We start from the raw sequence: 21,509 nt of genomic DNA on the forward strand, positions 1-21,509 counted from the left end.
CCTCAGAATTGAGGAACAGTTCTGAGGAAGGGTCACCGGACCCGAAACATTAACTCTGCTTTTTTCCTTCACAGATGCTGCCAGACCTGCTGAGCTTTTCCAGCAACTTCTGTTTTTGTTCTGTAGTTAATTGATCCTCCCACATTGTACTTTATGTGTGTGTGTCTCTGTCTGTGTCTGTGTGCCTATAAACGTACTCTTGAATGCATATGTGTTAGAGTTGCAGTACTTTCACTATTATAATTAGATTGGGTGTTAAGTACAATAAATATTATTCTCCTCTTTCTTTAAATAAACTGTGCTTTTTTATAGTCACAGCACTTGTACAGAGAAGCACAGTATTGGCAAGCACACTCCTTATTTTTTAAAAAAACATGTTTTGGTCAAATGAGAAGTGGGAAAAAGATGACAGTCATTCTACACCTTCTCCTCTAGTCTGAGCACTATTGACAGCCCTGATTTTTTGTATGCAGCCCAAAGAACACTGTGGTAGGAAGTGTGTATGATACAGATAAAATATTTGATTTCCCCTGACTTCAAGACCTACCACAAAGGTTGATAGAAAATTATCAGCAGTGGCTCATATTGTCAATTTTCTTTCTCCAGGAAGGTCTACATGGATTGGTGCTGAAGAAACTTATATTATAATGAGTCTACACAGCTACCTGAGGCTAAGACCTATGGAATATGAAACATAGGAAAATATTTTTGAAAATGTTTGCTTGTTATTTCATCGAAATTGACTAGTAACTTTAAATTCTCACACTTAATCTAAAAATGATATGTATTGTGGATAATAAGGCAGTATTTTAAATCTTTACTCAACCTTGAACATACAAGAATCCAGGAAATGCTAGATTGGTAAAAGAAAGTTCAATCTAATTCACTTCCAAGCATCCCTTATATAATGTTAATGCAGTTGTTGACTAATATGTAATAGCGATCAATAAAGATTAGTTTTTAATATTCTCCTGCATTTTGCAAAGAGACCACAAGTAATTGAGAGTTTTTGAAACTTTTCCCATGATAACAATATCTTTTTTTAATCTCTTTCAGTGAGTAGTGTAACTACCAAAAGCCTCGGATACATTACTACAATTATCTTTTTCTCTTCATCTGAATAACAATATTCATCAGGAAATTCAGCTGAACCACGGATGTCAGTGTATGTTATATCGAAACATAGAATGAAAAGCTGAATAAATTATAAAAGTGAAATTGAGGTCTCCTGTTCTGACCTTCAACATGTTGCAGATTAGATGATGAATTGAGTGCTCTTGCAAATATCTTTTAAAGGCACTTACATTTTTTTTCTTATTTTCAAAGTACAGGTATAGATTTTCTTGGTTCTATATCTGAGTTTAATAATTTGTCTGTGCAGTGTGAAAAACAGGAAACCAGGTAGGATGGATTATGCGCCACTAAAGGACTGTGGTTGATTTTCTATGTAGACATTGAAGAATATTTCAGGGAACTGTAGAGCATTATGGAATAAGTGACAAATTCACAGTTACTTGCAAAGGAGTTGTGCAGGGCTGAGGGGCTAGGAACTGATGCAATGTTCTTGGACTACACTGTCCACTCTACAAGTATCTTCAGCTGCAATTTCTCAGATTTTTTGGCTCACAGTCCTTTCTGTTGGTTCACTCCTTCAGAGATCTGCTGTGGAACCAGCAATTGGGGAATATGAGAAAGAGAGAGACCAATAACAAATTGATCTCTTAAGATGAATCTCCATTGGTCAAATCAAGAGGTCTCCTGTACACTGAGACTAAAGCACCCAACAAGTTCAGAAGCTGAACCACAGGTAATCATTTCAGAAAATCACTATGATTCAGCAAAGGATCAAATTGACTTCTGAAGAAGACTCATAGCCAACTCAAAAAAGTCGCCTCTATTTCTCTCTCCAGGGACACTGCCAGACTTGTTGAGTTTCTCCAGCATTCTCAGTGTTTGTTGTAGAAGGATTGAAACAGCTGGATCACAAGATTCTCAATGAAGAGTAACAGCACAGCATTACACTTGCTGCTCCCACTGAAAAATATTTAGAACAGAAAAGTAAGCACCTTTTGAAGATGTTATAATGATCAGTAACAGACAGAAAAATCAGTTGCCACATCTCAAATCTTTTCTATTGATGAAGAACGCCTAATCGCCATGTTACATTTTATGTTTCCTCTTCCATGAAACTGTTCTCAAGAAGAGTCATTTTGGATTCAAAACATTAATTCATTTTTCTCTCTCCATAAATGATGCCAAACGTGCTGAGTTTCTCCAGCACTTTCTGTTTTTATTTCAGAGCTTCAGCATCCACAGTACTTTGTTGTTATTAAAGGGGAGTTTATAATATACAGACATACAGTCAAAAGAACTATGTGAATGTTTTCATTCGGGTGGAAAGGAGAACAGGCAGGTTGGAAGCAAAAACCCCGAAGATTAGACCAGATACATCAGAATGTCGAATTTTATCAGAATGTCGACTTTCAAGTTATCAAGAGAGGCAGCTGGTGATGGGTTGTGTTTTGGTTATGGTGGGCAGGTATCAGGTATGGATTCCTGTCCCATCCTTTGGTCTGCTGACTATGTACCTAAAATACTGAATAACTGAACAATTTTTCAGTTGGAAGGGAATGCAAGGTTTACTTACATGTCTTGTTAGTAACACTGAACCCAAAAAATAAAATATATGACAACCATACTGTCTGGACAATGAAAGTAATTTATCTACCACAATGTGAGCACCTCTTCCTAAATCCTTGCATCAGACTTAGGCCCTATACTTTTAACCATTGTGGAATATATACTTCACAGTATTTAAAATAATTTGCAATACATCTACCGAATAGCATCATTAACCAAATTCCTGTGTAACTTTTTTTTTGCTGCATCATCTGGTTCTACAAGTTGTCACAAAATAGGCAATTTCTTCAAGCTGGTATTTGGAATATATTTCAATGATTTGTAATAACCAGGAAAATCAGTAATCACATCTAAAACCTTTTCTGTTATTGCTAAATAATGCTGTGTCATCACATACATCCTATGTTTCCTGTTCCATTATGCAGTACTATATATTTATCTGCATTAAAACCCATTTTCTTTTCTTCACCTTGAGTATAATTGACCCAGGTCATTTTTTTTTGGTGTTGGATATCTCATTTATTCACATCACATTGCCACATATCTCTACATCATTAGCAAAATGCTATAACATTACAAAAATATTATTCTCCAAAGCATGGAAGAAAAAGAAAGACTTGCATTTATATAGCATTTTCAAACGGCTCAGAATGTCTCAAAAAGTCCTTTACAGACAAAAGAGTTTTTTTTTTCAAAAGTGTAGTTGCTATTGGAAACATTCTAAAACATTTATGAGTATTGTACAGGTAGCAGGGTCCCAGAACAAACCCTGTGGAATTGTATATGTCTGTGTCCCAGAGATTTTTTCAATTACTATAAAATAATAATTCTCATTGTCAAGCCAGATTTTTCAACTAGTTAATGTGCTAATAATCTTTCAAATTCATTACAAATTTAAAGGTAAAACTTAATCAGATATCAACATACATCCAAATAAATAATATCTCAATAAAATCCAGCTAAATGATACTATGACTTACTGTTTTTAAATATTTTGCTTTTATATTGAGAATCAATGTCATCTTGCATAATATTCTCAAGTATTTATGCCAGCACAAATATATGGTTAATGATGCATAGTTCTATATTGCTTCCCCTTCAATGTTGAGATTACATTTGCTGTTTGTCAGCATACAGGTAAATTGAGTAAAAATGATACCCAGTGATATAACCTTGTGAATTTTTTCCTTCATTTCCTTGAGAAATCTACTTGCAAGTGAAAAACAAAATTTCTCCACATGTCACCAAAACCTTATCTTCAGCAGCAACGTTACAATTTAGGACAAGAAAAAAAAGTATTTTCATGTATTTCATTCCAACTCACTAAAGGAAATGTCCCTTCCAAAATATTAAACACAACCTTAACCTTCCTCACTAGTACATTAAAGCCAGAAGCTGTACGGCACCAGGTTATAGTCCAACAGATTTATTTGAAATTACAAGCTTTTGGAGCATAGCCCCTTCATCAGGAGACCTCCGAGAGCTTGTAATTTCAAATGAACCTGTTGGGCTATAACTTGGTGTCATGGGACTTCTAACTTTGTCCACCCTAGTCCAACACCGGCACCTCAAGACATTAATCATAACTAGCAAGTTAATAGTTATTTTATCATAAATTTCAAAGAGATTTTCAAACTACAACTAAAGGAGGCTGATTTAAAATCTCCTATGCTTCCAATTCAAAATGCTATTTTAAAAATGCTGCTATCTTTGCATCCCGTTCCTACTCTTCATGCATATATTTAAGTAAGAGAAACGTCACAGATAATTCAGAAAAGATCAACTCAAAATGTGTAGAAGGGGAATAGAATGTAAGTAGAGTAGACTTAAAATCTATAAAAGCAGATGCTCACACATTACATTAAGGCAGACAATTTGAAAGGAATATAATTTAATAGTTGGTAAATAACTGAGATTTGGTATTAGTGGCTATTAGGAGGAGGTATTGTTTGCTCACAAGGGCAAAAGAAAACAAATCACATAGTTTGCCTTTTGAAATAAAATAGAAAATACAAACAAGGAACGAAGCTCAATACTAAATAGAAGCAACAAACACAAGAACTGAATTAAAATTTTTTAAAAATTGTCAAGTCCCTGTCTTTTATTTAATAATCCCTTCAGCTGATCTGTGTACTGCTGGGTTTTTGAAATGGTTCCTAAAGTGTGCTTGGAGAATAGTTTAGCTGCTAAAGAAATTAATAATTTTAGATGTAAAAGTAGATGGCTATTCAACCTCATATCTGATCATAACTGATTTATTCTAATCTTAATGACCACTAAGATCATTATGATCAAGAGATTAGTTGAATCCTATTAATACAGCACAGTCGTTTACCAGTATATTGTCTCTGAAATCATTACCATGGATTATGGACATTAAGCATTGGTCTTCTTAATTCAACTGAGCTCCAATAGTCGAGAGGAACTTCAAACTAAGTGCTAAGTTCTTGATTATCATCCTATTACCTCAAGACAGCTGCAACTAAATGTGATACATAAAGTGTTGAACACTGATAAGAGTTCTATAAAATACAATGTAAAAAAAAATCCACTAGTCTAAACGTGTTCTCAACAACTTTTCAATAAGAAATGATTACTGAATACCTTTTCTGACTAAATCAGACATGCAACAGTCTAAATATGTAACCTGATATTCCTTCGTGTGCAGGTAAAAAAATATATTCAGGTAATCAATTTTATAATGGAAATTATGTTTCATTTTTTGATACTTGAAAACCAATTTTATGAGTTTGTAATTCTAATCGATGCTTTGACCCTCCACTAATGTGGGAAGAAAATTGTGTGTTGACAATTTTGAATTCCTAACATGTGCTCCATAACAAGAAACATTGTCTGCCAGCACGAAGAAATTCTTTCAGATATTTTTGAAATTAAAATGCCACAGACTATAAATGTTCCTGTTTTATGTCAACCGCCCAAATGTTTCATCAAATAAGACCTTCTTTCAGGTTCAACAGTAAGCCATACCTGTGATGTTAACTTTGACTCAGGACTAGAGGGCGAATTTGATAGCATGTAACTCTGTGCACTTCTCTCATCCTGGTCTTGCTGTACAAAGGAGTCGCCATCAAATGCCACTCTTAGTTGCTTCTCAGAAAGTTGTGCTTCTTTGTCAAGGTGACACATTGTTGCTGCTGCAATTCCTGAAATGGCAGAAACAAAGCTGTCCAGCTTTGTAAGTTTTGTTTCTCTCCCCTACAAAGTATTGTTTCAAGCACAACCCAAACTATTTCTCTGCATTTCATTTTGTGAATACAATGTTTACCAAGATCAAAATTGAATGCTGCAGAGTGAGGATAGAACATTATCTACATTCAGTTGCAACATCCTATATCTTTATCTCTATCGTTGCAACCGATCATTGAAAACTCTGGTCCAGCCATACACCTGAACATCAATCTTAGCACGTTATCCCTTCCAAATCAGCCTCCCAGTTTTCACTGGGAGTATAGTCTGTAGCTTCCTTTATTTCTGGAAACATGCCAGATGGTTGCCCATGTGCTCCCTTAAAAAGGGTGCCAATAAAATCACAGACAACAAAAAAATCTTCAAAGGCACCAATCCAGACCTCGTCTCCCAAGGGAGTCCTGGTTTCATTCCTGCTACAGTCAATTTGCTCCTTCTCACCAGGCATACCTAGCAGCAACTTATGGGAACTGGCACTGAAAGCTAGAATCCAGTTCCTAATCTAATTCCCAGGCCATCTCCACATATCATTGGACTATGTCAGTGGCGTTGTGGAATTTTTGGCCCAGGGTCTCCTTTTGTGAAACAAATTCAGTAATAATTGATTTTACATATTTACTGTACATAGTAGGTTCCATCTCAAACTCACAGAGGGTTTGTCTGTAACTGATAGAAAGGCTTATTTTAGAGAATGGACAATGTCTGCCAGACTAACAAAAGTTGTAACAGGTCACAAGGTGGAAACGATTGATCACGCAATTTGTCAGAAGATTTCCCTTATTGAGATTGATATTTTCTGTGTTACCATCTTAAATTGCTCTTACTCATATTCTTGTGCTGTGGCAGTGTTAAGTCAATATTGGATAAGCCTTCCTTCGATATCCGTATATTTCTTATAAGTATTACAGGGAGAAAGCAGGAGAATAAGGTTGAGAAACGTATCAGCCATGGTTGAATGGTGGAGCAGACTTGATGGGCTGAATGGCCTAATTTCTTCTCCTATATCTTATGGTCTTATATACAGATGTAATGAAGGTATCTGGAATAGTGATTAGGGGAGATGATGGCCTCGTAGTATTATCACTAGACAAGTAATTCAGAGACCCAGATATTGTCCTGGGACTCGGGCTCAAATCCTGCCATGTCAGATGGAAGATTTCAAATTCAATAGGAACTAAGAGTCTAATGATGGCCATAAAACCATTATGAATTATTGGTGAAAAACCATCTTGTTCACTAACATCCTTAGGGAGGGAAATCTGCCTTCCTTACCCAGTCTGGCCTATCCCACAATAATGTGGTTGACTCTTATCTGCCCTCTGAGCAGTTAGGAATGAACAAGAAATGCTGACCCAGCCAGCGATGCCCACAGCCTATGATTGAATAAGAGTATATTTAGAGTTCTTTAAGTTTATAGAACACTTTAGTTGCTTTATGCTTTACTGATGTGAAGGAGGTTAAAAATACTCACTCAGGAGACATGGTTACAAATGCTGTGCACACTCCTGAGTTGCAAAACTCCCGGATGCTGAAAGCATCCAATACTAGAAAGATAACATGATCTGTATGAGCCCTGCACTCTATCTTGTTTCACTGCTCCCCCCACAACCCACAATTGTCTGGTTTTCTTCGTTGTGCTTTCACCAAAGCTGACCTTTATTCTGTCATTAATAGCTCATATTAACACTTACTCTGGACTTCTCATTTTTTTCTACAATCATTGCTACTGCCTTTGTTGTTTGTTCCATGACACTTGTGTCTCTAACCCCCTCATCTTCTCACCATCCTTAACCTTTCCTTCTGCTCCAGGAGATCCTTCCTACCTTTATCCTACACGATAAAACCCATCACCTCTAGTGTCATTGGTGTCAAATATCTAGATATCAGGCAACCTGCCCAATATATCATTGAGAGATGCTCTTGTTGGTAGCTGACTGTTCTATTTTGCAATGCTTGCTGCAGCTCCATTGAATGAGCCTGCCATAAAGATGCTTATTGTAGTGTTGACTTTGAAAAACAGTGACATAATGTGGTAACATAGTGTGGAGCTGGAGGAACACAGCAGGCCAGGCAGCATCAGAGGAGCAGGAAAGTTGACATTTCGGGTCGGGACCCTTCTTCAATAAAATGGTCACCAGGCTCACGAGGAAGTCGGAGTCCAGGCCAAAATTGTTTGTGACTGTCAAGTAATGTGGTTAATATCTAATGGTGATAGTGTCAGAATCAAATAACTAAACAGAAAACCAAACAAACTTCCTGAGGAAGGGTCACCGGACCCAAAACGTTAACTCTGATTTTTCTTCACAGTTGCAACCAAACCTGCTGAGCTTTTCCAGCACTTCTGTTTTTGTAACTAAACAGAAAGAGCTGGAAGGGAGCACAAACTCTCACCTGCTGTGAAGAGGGCATGTCTATAACTCAGGGCACAGAAAGTTCGATGAACTCCCAACGGCACTACTTTGGGAGACTAAAGAAAGTAGACCCCAAACTTATAATAAAAGATTCTGGCAGCAAGGGAAAAGGCAAAAAGAAGCGTCAAAGTTAGCAACTGTAACTGGTCAAGAAGAACAGGGGACATGGGAACATCACAGTTGCAGAAGGTTGGAAAACAAATCAGGAGAGTAGACAGATGTGAGCACCAATCTGAATGAATAAACCCTGGGACAGATGCACAACCCCAGGGCTTGGGAGGAAACAAGCTGCCACTCCCAAAATCATTCCAAGCTATCGGGAGAACACACCAGGTCCAGGAAAGGAGAACAGGAAGAAAAGGTTCACCAGCTACAGAAGAGCTTTGGGATTAGTTAAGAATGGCCAGAGGGATCAGATCAATATGCTCCTTTATACTGTGAGAACCATCACTAATGACATATTAGATACGCAAGACAATGACAAGAATACAGCATCCTACTGAGTCATAGGGTCATACAGCACAGAAACAAACCCTTTGGTCCAAATCATCCATGCTGGCCAAATTTCCTAACCCAAACTAGTCCCACTTGCCTGCATTTGGCCCATATCCCTCCAAACTTTTCCTATTCATAGAGCATAGAGCCATACAGCAGAGGAATGGGTCCACAATGTTGTGCTGAACATAATGCCAAATTAAACTAATTCCTTCTGCCTGCCCTTGGTATTCATGTACTTGTCTAAATGTCTTTTAAATATTGCAACTTTAGCTGCATCTACCACTTCCTATGGCAACTCATTCCACATAGGAACCACCCTCTGTGTGAAAATGTCTCCCCTCAGATTCCTTTCAGATCTTTTAAATCTATAAACAGGGGTTTCAGGCATTCAGTGTGTATTTCAATTATTGAATGGCCAGTCATTTATATACCACATTATCATCATTGACTATTACTCAAGGTGGACTGTTGTCAACCAGTTATAATATGTTACGGTACAGGCAGAAATAAAATCACTTGAGAATCTACTCCATGCACAGCAATCCGCATACTGTGGTGTTAGACATTAGTCCACAGTCTAAGAGATTCAAACGTGAATATTATTTTGTTCATGTCACTAGATCACCTCTTGTTCCTCAAGCAAATGGAGAAGCTGCTTGAGAAGTCTGGACCATAAATCCATCATCGTAAAAGAATAAGGATGTAAATCTTGCATAAAGTCACTGATCCTTACCATCATAGAATGGGTTATCAGAACCAGAGTTATTGATAGACGGCAGATTGGGAATACAACTTTGAGCTGTGTTTTAAACAATACAACCTAACATTACTGAGAATGACTACAACAGAGCAGAAAGCAAAAAGGAACAAAGGATCAGATAGGCTTGAATCTTCAAAGAAATTTCCAGAGCATAAGAGTCACCAGAGCAGGAGCCCAGGAAGAATTATGCACAAGACAGCAACAGAGAGTAGGTATGATCATAGAGAAACATCACAACCAAGATCATAGATCATTAAAACTGATCATGTGATTCTAATAATAAATAATAGATTGATCTCATTGAACAAGAAATCAATAAAACCTTTTCTGAGGAAGGATCACTGGACCTGAAATGTTAACTCTGATTTCGCTTCACAGATGCTGCCAGACTTGCTAAGCTTTTCCAGCAATTTCTGTTTAAATGTCAATGGATACTTGGGACTTTTTCTCAGAAGAGGAAGAACAAAAGTTTTCCAACCACTTGGCACAGGTACACTCACACTGAAAGAAGAAAGAGTGCAGAACCTCTTAGACTCTGGAATGCAACCTGAACCACATCAGAGTAACTTGTCAAAAAGTCACCAAGACTAACCCTGTGAAGTCTGAGATTTTGGGGAGGGTGGGAGATGTGTAGAATGTAAATATAAGGGGGACAAAGGTTTCAGGGTAATGAAGAGTAACATCATAAACATACATAATGATGATGATACAATGAGGACAGAGCTGGATGATAATGTACTGAGGGTTGAAATTGAGCAGTAGCTTCAAGCCAGTGTGAAGGTGATGGCTATATAGCACAGAGACAAAAACAGAAATTGCTGGAAAAGCTCAGTAGCAGCATCTGTGGAGAGAAATCAGAGTTAATGTTTCAGGTTGAGTGACCCTTCCTCAGAATTGATGGTACCTAGGAAAATGTTGGTATATATGCAGAAGATAGGGTAGATGGTGGGAACAAGGAGTAAATGATAGGTGGGGATAGAGCCCAAAGAGAGAGAAGAATAGTTGGATAGACAAAAGAGTGGATAACAATCTAGTCAGGAGAGTGAATACTGATTAATGGGGACTGTTAGTGACCAACAATGGGTTGTGTGTAATAGCAGACTACGTGATAACAAGGCCTGGTGTGTGGGGGTTGGAGTAAGGTCATGGAAGAGCTCAAGCCCTAAAGTTATTGAACTTGACGTGTTAAGAAAGCTGATTCTCAGTCTATATCCTTTAATGTCACATGTGAAGTGTACTGTTGTGCTTGTTGCCTCTTTCCTATTGAGTAGCAGGTCTCTTTGGGAAAGATTGCTAATTCTTCTCAGTCTGCTCCTAGTTTTACTCATGCTCATCTTAATCCTAGATCAAGGTTCAAGGTCAAGCATTGTACATGGAGTTAGGAGGAAATGAGAAATTGCTGGAAAATCTCAGCAGGTTTGGCAGCATCTGTGGAGAGAAAGCAGCATTAATGTTTTGGATCCAGTGACCCTTTTCAGACTGTTCTGATCATAAAAAATTGGAACAGGAGTTGGCCATTCAGCCCCTTGAGACTGCTCTGACACTCAATAGGATCATACCTGACATTCCTCGCAAACACTTTCCTATGTTTTCCCCATAACCCTTCCATCCCTGACTGATGAAGAATCTATCGATCTCAGCTCTAAATATACACAAGGACTCTGCCCCCACAGTTCTCTGTGGCAAGCAGTTCCGAAGATGCAGAACTCTCAGAGAAGAAGTTCCTCCTCATCTCAGTCTTAAATTGGCCCTTTATTCTGAGACTATTCAGTGTGGTTCTAAACTTGCCCATGAGGGGAAACCTCTCATTCTTCTAAACTTCAGAAAGCAGAATCTCAACCTGTCTCATAAGGCAATCCCTCCATACCAGGGATCATCCTAGTGAACCTTCTCTGAACTGCCTCCAGTGGAGCAAATAAGAACCTTCTGGTAGTTGTCAATATTGTTGATAATAGGGAAATAACAACTTTAAAAGCTGTATATATCAGTGTTTGTGAACACATTATACAAGTACAGGATAAGAAGGAAATGAGTATGAGCAAATGCAAAAACACTGATCACAAAGGCAGAGAGAAACACCAGCAATGAAAGATGACAAAATGAACATCAGCAAGGTATTCATATTAGAAATAGAAATTATAAGCAGTACAAGCAAGATCATCTGAGATCAAACATAAAGAAACGGCTGGGATTTAATCTGGAGGTAGTGAACACACACTCACTGGAAAGTACAGAGTGAGCTCACTTCTACCACCATTGGAAGGCCAATCAGAATTCACAGTGGTCAGACAGTTAGTTGCGTGATTTTGTGTGTCAGGAGTTGGTTGGTTATCTACCCTTCTGAGTCAGGATAATCTGCCTCCAATAGGATTCAGACGATCAGAGGGCAGGCACATCTTCAGCCCAGCAACATCACCAAGAACAGGCATAGTCATTTAGAATACCGGGGAGACCAATTCAGACTTCATTCAGAGGGAGGTGAATCTTTAGAATTGTATGCACCAGAGTGCTGTCGAGGTTCATTTGTTGACTTTGTCGGAGACTGTGTTTGATGGATATCTACATTTTATAAATATCAAGGGATATGTGGATAGTACAGGAAAATTCTGTTAACAAGTAGAAGATCCATCATGATCTCAATGAATGGTGGAGTAGGCTCTGAGAGCAGAATGGCTCTTTTTTTATGCTTTTGTGTTCTATGTATAATTAAATACACAGTCATTGGAAAACCTCTTCAAAAAAAATTATTACAAGATACTGCAATATATTCATCAAATAAATCAGTTGTGTAAACATTGCGTACTGAGATTAGACATTCTTGGACTTTTTCCTCAATCATAACAAGGCCATCTCTCAACTGTAGTCACAGAGCAGTTTGAACAGAATGTTATCACACAAAACCAAATGGCTTTTTCCCATCACCAAGTTATCTGTGGTACTTTCATCTATTATCCACCACCACTAAATCACCTGTGTTTCCAATTATTCAAACTATGTGCAATGTCTAGCAAGGCCAATGCAGACCATTGAAGGTGAGGGAGAGATAGGGAGAGTGGGAAGGAGGCTAAATCAAATAGAGTTGGAAGGGGAGACAACAGAATGTTTTTCCAAATGGCCTCATTACTGAATATTAGTTGTTGCAGTATGTGGGGAATGGGGCCATTAAAGTGATGACTAATGGGCTATGTTAGGGCCTCAATTGGCCTCAAGAGGAGGACCACTGAGCTGAAAATTCCCCATCTTTGTTTTAGTTGGGTGGAGGGGGTTTTAGTTGGGTGGACTTGATCATGTAACCTCTCAGCCTGGTCCTGGGGAGGGCAACAAATTCTACCCATTAGCATGGAGTCATTTTTAAGACAGGAGGGATAAACTAGTGAGTTCAATGTTTCAGAATTCACCATTTCTACAATATGTGATATATAGATAGATTCTGAAAATCAGTATGAAGTGATCAAATTTGTGGATGACATCAACAAAGACAGGTCATAGAATCAGGGTCAAATGCAACCAAGTTATATAATGTTGCTAAATACACAAATGGGTATAAGAATAGCTGATGAAATTTAATCCAAACCATGTAAAGTACTGTGACCAATCAATACAACATTGAATATTGAATCACAAAGCTAAATAGTGAAATACAAATCAGAAGAGATATTAATCACATTTTATATCTCTGTGGTCCAATCAGATCCACTTCTAGTAGTTAAGCAACAGGACAGACGTTCAAGGTCTGCAGGTGGAACATAGAACATAAAAATGTACGGCACAGGAACGGGCTCTTCGGACATGTTGCTGTGCCGAACATGACGCCAAATTAAACTAATCCCTTCAGCCTGCCCTTGGTCCATGTCCCTCCATTCCTTGCATATTCATGTGCTGATCTATAAATCTCTTAAATGCCCCTGTCGTATCTGCCTCCACCACCAACTCTGGCGGCGCGTTCCACACCCTACCTATCTGTTCAAAAAACTTGCCCTTCACATCCCCTTTGAACTTTCCCCCTCTCACCTTAAATGCTTGCCCCTTAGTTTTATACATTTCAACTCTGGGAAAAAGATTCTGACTGGCAACCCTAACTATGCATCTCATAATTTTATAGACCTCTATCAAGGCTCCCCTCAGCCTGCACTGCTCCAAAGAAAACAACCCGAGTTTTTCTAGCCTCTCCTTATAGCTCATACCCTCTAATCCTGGTAAACCTCTTCTGCACCCTCTCCAAAGCCTCCATACCCTTCCTGTAATGTGGCAACCAGAATTGAACACAATACTCTCAGTGTGACCTAACCAAAGTCTTACAAAGCTGCAACATGACATCCTGACTCTTATACTCAATTCCTTGAACAATAAAGGCAAGCATACCATACACCTTCTTTACCACCCTATCTATTTGTTTGGCCACTTTCAGGGAGCTATGGGCTTGAACCCCAAGATCCCTCTGTACGTCAGTGCTGTTCAGGTTCCTGCCATTGTATACGTTTCATTAACATTTGATCTCCCAAAGTACAGCACATCACACTCACCCAAATTAAACTCCATCTGCCATTTCTCCACCCATATCTGCAACTGATCTGTATCCCACTGTATCCTTTGACAACCTTCTACACTATCCACAACTCCATCAATCTTTGTATCATCTGCAAAATTACTAACCCACCCATCTACATTTTCATCCAGGTCATTTATACATATCACAAACAGCAGCAGTCCCAGTATGGATTCCTGTGGAACACCACTAGTCATGTGCCTCCAGCCTGAAAAACAACCTTCCACTGCTACCCTCTGCTTTCCATGGGCAAGGCAATTCTGAATCCATGCAGCCAAGTCTCAGTGGATTCCATGCATCTTAATCTTCTGGATAAGCCTATTGTGAGGGACCTTGTTGACAGATAGTACAAAGAAGAACCACTAGACCAGATCCATTGTATCATGGACCTATGTATGAAGATGGACTGGAGAAATTTAGGCCAATCAACATGTTAGGAGTATTAAAAACCTAGAATATTCATTCAAACATAGGAATTGAATAATGGAGATAATACAGTGTGGAGCTAGAGGAACACAGCAGGCCAAACAGCATCAGAGGAGCAGGCAAGTTGATGTTTCGGGTTGGGACCCTTTTTCGAATCATTTCTGAAGAAGGGTCCCGACCCGAAACATCAACTTTCCTGCTCCTCTGATGCTGCCTGGCATACTGAGTTCCTCCAGCTCCACACTGTGTTAGCTCTGGCTCCAGCATCGGCAGTTCATACTATCTCTAAGTGAATAATGGAGACAATTTCAGACTTACGAGAGATAAACTTAGGACTGATTACAACATCTTCACATAGGATGATGAATATTTGAGAAATAGTTATTCAAAAAAACAAATAGAGGAATAAAGTCTTGAACCCTTTCAGAAATATTTGAATGTCATAACGAAAGGCCATTCAGAGTACCTAACTGGAAATGAACAATGGATGACCTTCCTGATCTTTAAGTAGCTAACAATTTTATAAATAGCTTATTCTGCATGGCACTCCACCCCCAACATGCATATTCTGTATATCATTCCAATAAACAAAAGCTAATAATCATAGCTGTGGTTCCTTAACATCCAAGCCATTGGTTGCCTTTGCAGTGAAATTTTAAGATTAAAAAATACACTTCTATTTCTGTGATGTATTGACTTCTTCATCCTTACCTTCATTTAATGCATTTGCAACTTTCATAGGATCTGATGAAAGGTACAAGTTGGTATGATATGCCTTGAGATAATTGACAGGACTTGTTCCACCCGTCATACAAAATCTTTCAATTGCCAAGCCTAAAACAAAAGTTAAAGCATAAAAATTGCATGTTCACTTGAGATAATTTGATAATGCCACTGTACAGTTAAATCCCTGGGTGATTACCAAGTCTGTCGTAATATTGATAACAAAGAAATGACATTTCTCCATCTCCAATTCATGCTACATTCCTGCCATAATCATGCTGTAGATATGGAAATTAATTCTTCATGCAATGAAACAGAAGATACAAGTAATGAAATTATTCTCAGCTGTAGAAAAATAAGGAAACAGAAAATATTACCTAAACAGAGAAAGACTACAGAGTGAAGCAATACAGATGGGATCTGAGTGTACTCTTCGATGAATCACAAAAAGTGATCATGAATGTACACAAATAATAAGGAAAGCTAATGGAATATTGCCTTTGATTGTATTTGCCTCTTTCATAATATTTTAATTAAATATACATTCTTGTTTTTCCTTTTCTTCATAAAATGTATTATTTCACATTCAACCAAATTAAATTTTATGTGACATCCATCTGCTTGTCCGCTAATGTCTTCATTCCATTTTTTGCAGTTCTCTTGACTGCTTACCTACGATTGTTCTTTCAAAATTCTGATTCAAGCTTCTGCCCTTACAGTCAAGCCCAAATATGAAAACATACTGACAGCAAAGACCCAACATTCACCTCTAGTGTGCACTACTTACACTAACTATTCTTGTTTTTAGTCTAGCCATGCTGTCACATTTTCTTTAATACCGCCTAACTGATTTTTTTTTGTTCTTGTGACGTACCCTTATTGAGTGCCTTCCAAAAATCCACATATATAACATTTACAACATTTATCAATCCAAAACATGATTATACTTGTTGAAACTGACAATGAAAACTGGCTGTTACAAATCTGTATTGGTTGATATGATGAATTCATGCATTTCAAAATTTTCATTAATTTCAACTTGAATTGTAAATTTGAAAAGCATTCTCACAACTATTAGAGATTCCTGCAAGAAAAAAAGTCATGTTTTCTTTTACACTTAAACACTTTCTGCACAAACTGAGAAGTTTGCAAAAGAGCATTAACTTTATCACATTTTAGCACATTTTTCCTTTCTCTTATGGGGTGTCGACATTACTGGCTGGCCAGCATTTATTGCTTGCCTCTAGTTTCCCTTGAAAAGGTTGTGGTGAGCTGCTTTCTTGAACTGCTGCAGTCCACGTGCTGTTAGTAGATCCACAGTGTCCTTAGGCAGGGACTTCCAGGATTTCGACCCAGCAACAGTGAAGGAAGGGTGATATATTTCCAAGTCAGGGCGCTCAGTGGCTTGGAGGGGAAATTGCAGACGGTGGTGCTCCCATCTATCTGCTGCCCTTGCATTTTGTGTGTTCAATGAGTCATTTTCGTTTTGCATGCATCAAGGACTTCTTATTGATTTGTGTGGTTTTATGTTTCCTTAACGGATGGATTAGGTGATCTTGTGGTGCAGAACATAGAAAATAGAAGCAGAAGTAGGCCATATGGCTCCTCAAGTCTGTTCCACCTTCTAATAAAAGCATTGGCTGACTGTTAGTATTTCAAATTCAGCATTCCCATCAACCCCTTGAAATAACTCCACAGATGCCAGTGTCCCATCAGCAAGTCACCCTTTATTTACACGTGGAGAATCCTTGACTTTGATTCAGCTTCCTCAGAGCCAGCTCTCAGGGTGAACAGAACCTCTGACACTCCTGTTTATATCTGTCAGCCGGGGCTCCCTGATTGGATCAGATTAACAGCACCAATCAGGGAACTCATATTCTTTGATGCCCAGTTGGCTGACCTTGTTACAATCACTACAATCCTGATAACCTTAAATTGGCTTTCCCAATAGTATGCACTTAACTGTGGTATTAAGAAAGTTTGGAAAATTTAAGCTTGTTAGGTGAACCATCAGCTGCCTGAAAACTGGTTACAGATTAAGTCAAGAGCAGCTAAATATTTTGTTGTTGCTTTAACATATTGGTTTTTGCTGGAATCTCACTTTTATGCTTTGTATCCCTGTGGCTTTTGTTAGTTATTTACGTTTTGAGACAAGCCTTCATTCCATCAATTTATTACACAAAGTCAATACACAACTTGTCATCTCATCAAAATAAAAACCAAAAGAATGGCAGATGCTGTCAATCAGGAACAAAAACAAAGTTGCTGGAAAAGCTCAGCAGGTCTGGCAGCATCTGTGAAGGAGAAAACAGAGTTAACGTTTCGGGTCCAGTGACCCTTCCTCAGAAATGATGATGGCTGGGAAAACGTCAGTTTATATGCAGAAAATAGCGAGGTGGATAGAGCCCAAAGAGAGAGAAAGACAGTTGGACAGACAAAGGAGTAGACACATATTCCCTTCTGCTCTCTTGTCCGCCTTCTGCAGGGACCATTCCCTCCGGGACTGCCTGATCCACACTTCCTTCATCCCCAACACCTCCCCACAGCCCTGCAGCACCTTCCCTTGTAACTGACAAAGGGGCAACACCTGCCCATTTACCTCCTCCCTCCCCAGTATCCAAGGGCCCAAACATGCCTTCCAGGTGAAGCAACACTTCACCTGCGCTTCCCAGAATCTAGTCTACTGCATTCGCTGCTCACAATGTGGTCTCCACTGCATTGGGAAAACGAAGTGTAGATTGGATGACCACTTCACAGAACACCTATGCTCTGTCACAGAAATGACCTTGCGCTTCCAGTTGCCTGCCACTTCAACACACCACCCTGTTCCCGCGCCAACATCTCTGTCTCAGTTTTACTGCAGTGTTCCAGTGAAGCCCAACGCAAACTGGAGGAAGAACACCTCATTTTCTGCTTGGGGACCCTACAGCCCTCCAGACTCAATATTGAGTTCAATAATTTAAGGCCTAAACTCTCCCATGTCCCAGGCCCCCACCCCATACACCAGGCCTTGTTACCACATAGCCTGCCACTACACACCCCCTGTTGTTAGTCACTAACAGTTCCCATTAACAACTATTCACCCTCCCAGCCTGATCGTTAGCAACTCCTTTGTCTGTCCAACTGTCTTTCTCTCTCTTTGGGCTCTATCCTATCGTTTACTCTGTTCCCAGCCACCATCAGTTCTGAGGAAGGGTCACCGGACCCGAAACGTTAACTCTGTTTTCTCCTCCACAGGTGCTGCCAGGCCTGCTGAGTTTTTCCAGCAACTTTGTTTTTGTTCCTGTCATCTCATCATACAATTAGCAAAAATAAATCTATGGGTGGTAATTGTTGCTACTAGTTACGGAAAGACAAGTCACAGTATACATACCATAGTGATTGATGCTGTTTATCAGTCTCACTCCTACTTGGGCATGGTTGTTAGTCATCAGAACTATATCAAATATTTCATCACTGCCAGGATAAAGCTCATGTAATCGAAAGTTAACGGTCTCCAATGCCTGGAAATAAGATAGAGGTTTCCAATTATAACAATATAATTCAGATAGTTTTTATGCTTTTAGTGTAAGTCTTATGTTTACACATAATTCCTGTTCACAAAGGCATCAAACTTTTCAGTCACACTTTTATATAAAAGTTTGCTCACTGTAAATTCCTACATCTACATTGCCTTTCAATTCCTCTTGTTGCTGTACAGTTATTTGTCATTAGGACATGCTGAATTCTATTTTCTCTAAAATGCCACTATCCATCATTTTATCACATGAGTTGCCTTTTGAGTCCCTTAATGCTTTTATTGAGGAATCAACAAAATATTATAGCTTCTTTCAAAAACTTCATCTTGAACCACATGTATCTGCTTTGAATGATGATTCTATCAGGTGAATTCAGAATGCACAATTTTTTAGAATTTGCAATTTACCTAAATTTGCAAAATGCAGAAGTAGGAGAAAGTTGAACAGACTGAATATTTATATCCAGCTTCCAGAAATTCTGCCAATTTTTAAAAATTATTTTATGATCTCAGGATACAGGCCTCATGTAAGGTTATATTTATCAGCGTTGCCCAGTCGGTGTGGGCAGGCAATTTAATTGAACAGTTCTAGTCTGGATGGCAAAGCTCTCTTATTAGTAAATCTGAAAGAAAGCTAGAGGCAAATTTCAAAATGTTTATATGCATGTCTGCATGTTTGTGTACTCCTGCAAACCAAACTGAAAATGTGCACTGATTACACAATTATCGTATTTTTCTATAAATTTTGAAAACCTACTTTCAGCTAACAGACAGAAGAGAATAATTCAACTTGCACCAACTTCTGGCACAAGCCAGGGATTTAACTGAAATACACAGATGGAGATGTCAGTCCGTTTGAACTTTGGCCTCATTTGTTTTAAGTGAGAAAACTGTGGACATTGTCATCAAATCAGCTTGCATTGTGCTAAGAAATTGTCATTCTGATGCTCTGAGCGTTCTTGTGGTGTGATGATTGTGCCCCTACCTCTGAGCCACAAGTTTTTATAAAATGGTTATGTTTTAAACTATCTCTTTAATTTCAGGCAAAATCAAGTAATGATGAGAGTCACATGATTTGAGCCAAATTATGCCAACAAAAAGCCATGGAGAACAAGTCACACATTGTTATAATACATATACTCGACTTAAAGTATAAAAATTCAAAAATGAACGTTAATACTACAGTCTTTGTCTCAGAGATTTGAACAGGCAGAGGGAGCAGGGGAAGAGAGGTAGAGAGAGATAGCGAAACAGCAGGCATTTTGAACAGGAGGGAAATACTGTCAGGTGGGATGGAAGTGAAAGCCTACCCTCTGGGAAAAGAGATGGAACGAGCAGAGATTTAAGGTCACTGAAAGCTTCACTCTGGTGAGGCCGGGAAGGAATCTCACGAAATGAACATCGCTGCTGGAAGTCAGTCTCAAAATTTTCAGAAGAACGAGGGAAATAGTTTGTAACAGATGCTGGGCATAATGACTCAGTGAAACAAGGAGAAATGAACCCATTGGAAACTAGGATTGACTAAAGATTATTTCCTGATAAGACTGTAATTTGTGGAAATCATGCTATAAAATATACATAAAGCTAGTGGTGGTGTTATTGTTTGTGTGAACATTAATAGGAATTAACTTTTTTGTAGGGTTCTAACTGCCAAATAAGTAATCTCTAGTTTATTTTGTTTTACGAAAACAGAAGTAGCTGGAGAAACTCAGAAGGTCTGGCAGCAGTTGCAGAGAGAAAGCAGAGTCAATGTTTCAGGTCCAGTGACGCTTCTACAGAACAAGTCCCACTGGTTACTGGATAATCAAGAATCTATCTAACTCTGTCTTGAAATTATTTAAAGATTTTGCATCTGTTGCCTTTTGAGCAAGGGAATTCCAAAGACTCACAACCCTCTGAAAGAGAAACAAATAATTTAAGTGGGTGCCCCTTTATTTTAAAACTATGACCCTAAGTTCTAGATTCTCCCACAAGAGGAAACATTCTTTCAAAACCTACCGAGTCAACTTTGCTACCTGGTCAAGTCCCCTCAGGATCTTACATATTTCAATTAAATCACCTCTGACTCTTCTAAACTCCCAAAGATACAGGCCTGTCTAGCCTTTCCTCAGAAACTAATCTGCTCACTGCAGATATGGTTACAATTGGTGGTTTGACCACTTTTGTGTATCGCATGCAATTCTGGTCTCCCTCCTATAGGAAGGATGTTGTGAAACTTGAAAGGGTTCAGAATAGATTTACAAGGATGTTGCCAGCGTTGGAGGGTTTGAGGCATAGGGAGAGGCTGAATAGACTGGGGCTATTTTCTCTGGAGTGTCAGAGGCTGAAAGGTGATCTTATAGAGATTTATGAAATCATGAGGGGCATGGATAGAGTAAATAGGCAAGTTCTTTTCCCCAGGGTGGAGGAGTCCAAAACTAGAGGGCATTGGTTTAAGGTGAGAGGGGAAAGATTGAAAAGGGACCTAAGGGGCAATTTTTTCACACAGAGGCTGGCGCATGTATGGAATGAGCTGCCAGATGAAGTGGTGGAGGCTGGTACAATTACAACATTTAAAAAGCATTTGGATGGGTATATGAATAGGAAGGGTTTAGAGTAGATTTGTAGCTCGGGTTGTGAATGTTGTAGTTGGTTTGCTCGCCGAGCTGGTTTGTTGTTCCGCAGACATTTCATTACCCTGCTGGGTAACATCATCAGTGCAGCCTCCGATGAAGCGCTGTTGTGTTTTCCCGCCTATCATTTAAATGACATTTAAATTTTAAATACCAGGCGGGAAAACAC

General features: G+C 38.8%; 1 protein-coding gene across 1 annotated transcript in view; it reads right to left on the reverse strand.

The window, feature by feature from the left end:
- LOC109920523 (cytosolic 5'-nucleotidase 1A-like) overlaps nucleotides 1-21,509 on the reverse strand; it is a 74,486-nt gene that overhangs the window by 47,824 nt on the left and 5,153 nt on the right. The window contains exons 3-5 of the mRNA XM_048597125.1: nucleotides 18,585-18,714; nucleotides 15,200-15,322; nucleotides 5,629-5,804 (exon numbers count right to left, since the gene is read on the reverse strand). Coding sequence (XP_048453082.1) covers nucleotides 5,629-5,804; nucleotides 15,200-15,322; nucleotides 18,585-18,714 — 429 coding nt within the window. The remainder of the gene's footprint in view (nucleotides 1-5,628; nucleotides 5,805-15,199; nucleotides 15,323-18,584; nucleotides 18,715-21,509) is intronic.

This window comes from Rhincodon typus, chromosome 5 (assembly GCF_021869965.1).
Source record: "Rhincodon typus isolate 14 chromosome 5, sRhiTyp1.1, whole genome shotgun sequence".
NCBI classification, from domain to species: Eukaryota; Metazoa; Chordata; class Chondrichthyes; order Orectolobiformes; family Rhincodontidae; genus Rhincodon; species Rhincodon typus.